General features: G+C 40.8%; 1 protein-coding gene across 1 annotated transcript; it reads left to right on the forward strand.

Moving 5' to 3' along the window:
- Nucleotides 1–419: 419 nt before the first annotated feature.
- On the forward strand, nt 420–6834 carry LOC146482388 (E3 ubiquitin-protein ligase TRIM45-like). The gene has a single exon (XM_085107228.1). It carries the CDS (start codon nt 994–996, stop codon nt 3259–3261), a length of 2268 nt encoding a protein of 755 aa, XP_084963354.1. The 5' UTR covers nt 420–993; the 3' UTR covers nt 3262–6834.
- Nucleotides 6835–8136: the final 1302 nt, after the last annotated feature.

Genomic DNA, 8136 nt, shown 5'->3' on the forward strand with positions numbered 1-8136 from the left:
GGCTGCCCCTTATTTTCAAACACTACTGTTTAAACTCCTGCAAATTGGACCGGCTCATTTGTCGCCCTCGTTAGCACGTTAGCATTATATATGGCCTTGTTTTCACCTTACTCTGTAATAATAACTACATGAAATTTTTAATGAACCCTACAGCTATTGTATAGGTCGGAAGATGTTTAACGAATCCCGATAATGAAAAAGTGCATTGATGACTTCCCTCGAGTTGAGTGGATTAAATTAAACCGTATGCACCATTTAGTGATAAACCCTTGTAATCAGGTATTTAGCGAACGAGCGCTGAGCCTTCTGAAGGGAATTGAAGGGGGCTTTGAATACATCATGTTTTCAACGCAGTGAAATGATATCGATATGCTAATATCTTAATCATTGTTTCTTATCACTGTTGTGTAAAATTGTTTTGACAAAGAGTACAATAAGTTGACAGTTATTATTCACATCAGCCAGTGAGAGGGACTTTGCACTGCGACATTTTCCCTGTTTTCATCCGTATTTTGGTTTAGTGATCATCGGGGGAATGTTTTATTTACAAAGATAAGGTCTAGCGTTTCTTAGAAATGACAGACTTCACTTAAGAACTCAATAGCCTCAGGCACTTTGCTAATATCAAGGACTGGCTAAGACAAAAGCAAATGACAAAATATAAAAGGCTTCTCAGTCGAGTAAACACGAAAAGATGTGTTCGCTTTTACCAATGTGTCAAGCGTTCCTCGGAAGAGAATCTGGAGAGAATAAGTAAACATCACTGCCCTCGAGCTATCAACATGCAATGCAGTCTAGTATGCGTTGATTGTTTTGAAAGCGGATTAGGGCTTAAAGTAAAGACCCAGCTGGCTCAGCTGTAAATATTTGTCATAACCAGCGGTTTTCTGTCTGTTGAATTTTAATTAACCATTGAATTTTGCGTGGCGTGAAACAAGATCACCGCATGACCGACGGTGAGTCGACTTTGAAGCGTCTTGCTCAAGCGGTAAAATGGACATCAGAAATGTCATGGAAAACCTGGAGGAACTGCTTACATGTCCTCTATGCTCGAACGTCATTCGAAACCCCAAGCTCACGCCTTGCCTCCACACGTTTTGCTGTGAATGTTTGAAGGAAATCGCCAAAACTCGACCATATCAGACGAATATCGCGTGCCCACTCTGCCAAACTGATATCCGAAAACCAGAAGGTAACCACTTCGAATCCTTCCCTTCAAACTTCTATATTACCCGCCTACTCGATCTCCTCATCGCCAAACGACGCAATTATCCCGATGCAACCTGCGGGAACTGCCAAAAGAAGTTGACACTGAGCGCGTTCTGCTTTGCGTGTGACACATTTATGTGCGAGGAATGCTTCAACGCACACAATGTTATTACGCGGAGTAACGCGCATCGCACTGTGAACCTCGGGAAGTTCAAGATGCGAGATTACGAAGATTTGCTTCGACGGCCGATGCTGTGCGCCCATAAATTCAAAGAGAAAGGAGTCGTCGAGTACTTTTGTTATGACTGCGATGCCTGCGTCTGCCACATATGCAATATCGCCATTCAACACACTCATCGGATTGTTGACCTTCACGAGGCCGCGAGCGAACAGAAACTGAGGCTTCGAGACATGAACTCGAAACTCAAGGACAAGATTCGAATGGTGGAACTCGGTGTTCACAACGTGGAGCATCGCTCAATGGAGGTTCAAGAACAAATTGACTATCTGAAGAAAGATATCAGCACAAAGATGGACAAGCTCGTCGCCATTGTGAGAGCTCATCAAGAGGAGATGATTCAGGCGTTAGAAAACACACGCAAGGACAAACTGGAGAACCTGACATTTCAGCTGAAGCTTTATGAAACGATGATGTCGCAGACCGAAAGCTCTTTCGTGTTCATCGAAGATCTTCTGCAGAGAAACATCAGCGAAGAAATTCTGAATGTGAAGAACTATGTCACGTCACGCGTCGAGGAGATGGCGAATATCGAAGTGGGCACAAACCCGGCTGAAAACGAACAAGTCGGCTATGTTCCCAACCCGGAAATCTTTGACGGGCTGCAAAACTCGAGATTGGGTAGAATTGTCACCAGCCTCACGGAACCTTCCTTGTCCACAGCCGAGGGAGACGGCCTGGATGATGTCTCAGCGGGAGAAGAAGCCGAGTTCACAGTCATAACTAGAAACGCCCAGGGAGAGGTGTGTTACGGTGAGATCGACCATGTGGTGGTGGAGGTGAAGTCTTCAATGTGGGGGATCATAGAGAGCAGCGTTAGAAACTACAGAAATGGAACCTACGATGTTAGTTACCTACCTAGGGTGCCTGGACCTCACAGAGTGCAGATTGAAGTTGGCGGCCATCTTATCAAGGACAGCCCCTTCATGGTGGAAGTGAAACCGCCGATCTTATCCCCATTGAAGTCCTTTGGTTCCCATGGAAACCCTGATGGAAAATTCACTCAACCACACGGAGTAGTTGGATCAGACAATGGTCAGATTGTTGTGTCCGACAGCTTGAAGCATCGCATCCACGTGTTCACAGCGGACGGTGGACAGATTCTCGATTTCGGCGATGAAGGGACGAAGGACGGCAAATTGTTTCACCCCATGGCCATAGCTTTTGACCGAACCCAGAAGTATATCCTGGTAGCTGACAGTGATAACAACCGTGTCCAGTACTTTGATGTCAAGACTGGCAAGTACGTCAAGAAGTTTGGTTCCGAGGGCAGTGGGCATGGCCAGTTCAATGGCCCGTGCGGGATATCCGTGGACGGAAAAGACCGTGTCATTGTTACCGACTGGAACAATCATAGGGTCCAGGTGTTCAGCCCTGATGGCAAGTTCCTGTTCAAATTTGGAGACGCTGGCAACGACAGACTTATCCATCCCAGGTTTGCAATTTATCATGACATAGAAGAGCGTTTTGTAGTCTCTGACACTGGAAATGATGTAGTCAAAGTGTATGACCAAAACGGAGATCTACTGAGGATTATAGGTAGGCCTGGCCACAAGAAGGGGGAATTCTGCGGCCCACGCGGCTTAGCTATCGACAAGAACCAAAACATCATTGTATGCGATTTTGAAAATCATCGTCTTCAGGTTTTCAATATTAAGGGGGTTGTTCTCAATAGTTTTGGCACCAATGGGAAAGGTATCGGCCAGTTTGCATTCCCACTTAGCGTTTCGGTGGTGGGTGGATCACGTGTTATTGTCAGTGACTGGGGAAACAATAGAATTCAAATTTTTAAGTACAGGGATTCTATGACCTAATTAAAATAAACGATTAACATAAGTTTGTTTATATAAAAACATGTCGCGTTAAATACATTTAGCGGCCAAGTTTAAATTTTCCACTGAACATCGCGGTTTGTTTGTTTGTTTGTTTGTTTGTTTTTTTTTTTGCATGACACAAAAATTATGCATTCATTGTTGCCTATATTCCATGTTCTCCTTTAGCACGATAATTGAAGATTTTTTTACGTAGGCCAGGTAATTAACGAAAATTCATTGAAACTGCGAGAAAGAGTGCTTTAAAATTAGGAAAAGAGCCAAATTTTAAAGTCTAAGATATAATTCTGTCAAGTCTGAGAACTTTAAAGACCTTTCTATGGAGACGGGCAAGTTCTGTAGAACTACATCTTCGCTATTTTAAAGATAGGAACCACCTTAGCGGTCGTGTTGACAGCCTCAATCATGTTATACACTGTAGGATTTTGATAACAGGCTCAATAGTGTGGAAAACATTTATGGAGCGAGCGGATTAAGTGCATTGTTTAGTTAGGTTATGCAGTTTGAAATTTTTATCAATTTTTTTAAAACGTTCGCAAAAAAAGAGGATGTACAACCATGAGCTTTCATTTAAGATTTAAGACTTGTTAGGAAAGCGATTAAAAGTTTCAGATAAGAGATGGTCAGAAAAGGGAAACATTGGTTCAAGGAAATATGATAAATCCATTCATTAGCTAGTATAATCATTTAAAGCTTTAGTTGGTACTTCAATTCAATTTTTAGGGTCATTGTAATTGAACCCTTTTAGCTCCAATATAGTGATGAAAATCACATTTCTCCTTACTGAATGACTTCTTGACCAGATATTTGGGTCATGAAAGTAAAGGAAATTTTGGAAGTGACCACAATGGTAAAGTCTTGATGTTTATTCAAATTCCCCCATTGATAAGATAAGAAATATATGGAGACAATGAGGAGAATACACTTGTTGATATTAGGAATTAAAAGGTTAAAATCTCAGCGCTGATATAATAGCCGAATGATCAATTCAAAAGGTATCGTGAGATCGGACTTTTCTCAGCGTACACAATTGTCTTTGACACATTTATCACGTCACGAAAACGTATCTTGAAATCAGCTAGGCAAGTTCACACTAAACCGGTTAGCTTTTGTGCTGGCACAAAAGTTTCTTTTTTAATATACGCATTTCGACTGCAAGATTTGGTTTCTAATAAACGATCTTTCTTTATCCGCAAGACCTATTGTTGAGACATAAAGCTTTCGTTTTGGCGTGATTTTCGTGCCAAAGATCCCTACGACTTGATTGGCCGTTCGTGATCCGGCCTCAAACGAGGAGCACTTTTACCGGATAGGTTTTTATATCGGTCAAAGGGTGATAATGCGAACAGGTAACCAGATCGCTACGCCATGTAAAATGACTGTCGGATTTTCTCCGGCAAAAAACCTGTCAATTATAATTTTAAAAACAAGTTTTCTATGTAGCGTTTCCGGTTCACATTCAATAACACGGAAAGCTATACGTTTTGATGTGAACAAAGCCTCCCTTGACAATTCTCCTCTCTCCTCTAAGTGTTCATTCGTCAGTGATTCATTTTTTAGTGATCATCGCCTTGCAAGTTAATTGTTAGTTCAAGGACATTTGTTCATGGAAACGCAATTGCACTTAGTACAAATAATATTATTCCACGAGATGCGTTGGATAAATTCATAGCAAACGAAGCTTTTATAGCCAAGTGGGCTATGAATTCATGGTTATCTCGGTCGACTGGAATAATTACAACATATAAACGCCGAGGCTTTAAATAAGGTAGAACCTAACGCCATATTGCCTTTTACAATTACTTTAAGAAAGAACCAATCAGATTACGGTAAACTACAGTATCGATCCTGTGGTGATCGACGATATTTATTAGGTAACTAACTTTAATATGATTATGTGTACAAAAACGTTTTAGGAATATTCTTAAACATTCTATCATAAATGAAGTTGTAATCTTCACTATCACTTACGACAGCAAAATTGATTCATTAAGGAACAGCTTTGCTGTTTAAAAAGTTGTTAGCATTGTGTAGCAAAAAGTACTATGAATTGTAGCAGATAAAAGGAAAACAAGATGTCTTCAGCAAAGGAAACTGAGTAACAGAACCCACTCTATTGCCGATCAATTTTACCACTAAATTTTTGTCGCCTTGATTGGCTCACAAAACGAAGTAGCTTTCGCCAGCGGAAGAAATTTTTTAACGATCAGACAGCAAGTTCAAGATATTTATTGGGTGATTGTTGGTCGCGGCTTCCCCATCGCCAACAATCAGCCAATAGAATCCGAGAGTGAGCTGGTCTATTCAGCAAGAAATCCCTTCAGAGTGGTTTAATATCTAGCTGATCGACTTGGGAGTTCAGCAAACACATTACAGGCGTTCCCGGGGCAGCCTATTTAAAATTAGAACGCCATCGTGTAGCCAATCAGATTGAGAGTTTGTCACTAGCTGATGTTAGCAAGGTTTATAGTTCACCACTAAATTTTCTCCCCGTTTAATTGGTTGGAACTGATCACGTGACGTGATAGTGTTCGTCCTCGGAGAGACGAAAATACCCCGATGGATAGTATTTGTCGGCGCAAATAAAAACCCCTCCCATTTATTCTTCCAAGTCATTAACAAAAATATTGTTTTCTTTGCTTTTTTCCCCTGTACATTGTTCATTGGTGGTTTTCATTTCAGTCATTTGGTGAGCTGTAAGATCGAAATGCCAGTCAAGTATCTTGTGCGGTAGAAAATTTAGAGGTGAACAGTAAACACAATAGCGTGTTTCTGTCTCGGGACTACAGGTCTGATAGTTGCCCCTTGGAAACAAAAAGCATAGCGTTGTTTTAAGGGTATCGAATTTCCACGAGACAACTATCAACGGATAGTCCCTCGACAGAAACACACTATCGTTTAAAGGGGGACTGTCACGACGATTTTGCTTCATTTTGGTCAAAACAGCTCAAATAGCGACAAAGAATCTTTTTTCTAACATGAAATTGTTGTTAGACCACTGGGGAAAAATACTAAGGGATTCCTCCAAGAAATAACAAACTATAATCAAGTTTTAGCGACTTCTCTACAATACACGGGAAGAACTTGAAAAAATTGGCCAAGTTTTTCAAGTTGCAATCCATTTCCATCCTAGCCATCCGCAGCCAAAGATGAATGATACTAGTTTCTGTGTACTAGTAGGGTTATTGCTAACACAACTAAATCATTATTTTGACCATTCCATCAATGCAAATATGTCTTTTGGCTATTGAAAGTGACACAAAAAATTGGTGACACCTCTCCTTTAATTACATATTGCCCGCTGTGGAATTTAGAGGTGAACTCTGAAGGCAATAGTTTATTTTATTTTTACTATTTCTTTATCTCTAATGCCATTAGATCTAGTCTATTGACATTAATCTAATGTTAGGATGGCCCTGTGGTTGTTCTTGGGTTGTGGTGCTTTGTGTATGTAATAGCAGGTTCATATCAATGTATTTCAAAGAAGGCAAATGTGTGCTGTGCCTTGCTGATTGGCTTAACAATAAAGTTGTTTTCCTGCCGAAAGGAGCTTGACATGTGAAAACATTTCTTGTACAAGATAAACCCTTGTTTATTAAGGGGGTTTTGATTTTTCTTTCTTTTTTTTTTTTTTTTTTTTTCTCTCTCTCTCTCTTTTTTTAATCTCTCTCTCTCTCTCATGGGAACCCCTGTCACTTAGGAGAGAGCAATTCGTTTATCTAAGGGAACGGTCATTTTGTAGGGGGGAGGGATGAGATGGGTTTTGGTGGTACTATGAGAGAAATGCAGAAATTGTCATCATAAGTAAACTCTATGGTCCGTTGCGCCAGCTGTAGGTCTCCAACTGCGATAATGACATTTACAAAGTAATACTGAATGATATCTTCGGTAAAAAGCTAACTGACGTACCATTGCTGTAAGCAATCAAACAGTGAAGCACTTCTTTTTTGCCCTCTCCATTGCCTCAGTCTCAGGCTAGGCAGGAGCTTTCATGGAGAAATCATGAGGTAAAGAAATCCCAGTGGTATCCTTGAGGCGTCGATGCTTTCTAGTACTCAGAACGCAAACGGCAGTTGAAAATGTGAGCCAAAAAGTCAAAGAGTCTGAGCAATCGGACGGACCAACTTGTTATGAGGGTAGGCTGCACAAATCCCCCCCCCCCCCCCCCCCACACACACACACACACACACCTAAAAAAATCTAAAACTGTTATAGAGATAACAGAGAAAAATATCAATCATAAACTAACCATGAACGAAAACAGCAGCGGGCAAACTCACCACACACAGAAACATGACGCATGTTTTGTGCTGCTCTGACTGCCACTATTGAAAATTTTTAAATGTCCGGACACGCAAATTTTAACGGGCAAGCAGAAGTTCCATAGGCTGATAGACAAATGGCATGCATTCATTTTTGTTCGCGTTAAAAACGGCTTAATTTCAGTAGAATGGAAATCATTATTGCCAACAAGAGGAGTTTTTTTATCGTGACAGTTTTCAACCAAAATGAAAGTGTTAGTTCAAAAAACTCTCACGATCAAGAGTCTCAGATATTATCCATGAAGACAAATTATCGCATATTAGTCTCGATACATTTTTTCAGTAAAAGTAGTTCACACCCAGTTTAGGAAATATCGCAGCCTCCATATCATAGGTGTTAAACACCTGCTGTTCATAATAAGAATGAGCGTGAAATTTAGTACCTCTGGAATTTCCTCGATTTGCTAAGCTTTTAAAGCCAATAAAATTTTGTTGGTAATGTTCATGAGACAGGCTCCCCACGACCTCTCCCCTCTCACCCAAAACAAGATGGGTCCCCTTCGAGCAAGCTTATTATGACTAGTTCCCTAATCCG

The sequence above is a fragment of the Pavona decussata genome, unplaced genomic scaffold (genome assembly GCF_977016875.1).
Source record: "Pavona decussata unplaced genomic scaffold, jaPavDecu1.1 SCAFFOLD_46, whole genome shotgun sequence".
Lineage (NCBI taxonomy): Eukaryota > Metazoa > Cnidaria > Anthozoa > Scleractinia > Agariciidae > Pavona > Pavona decussata.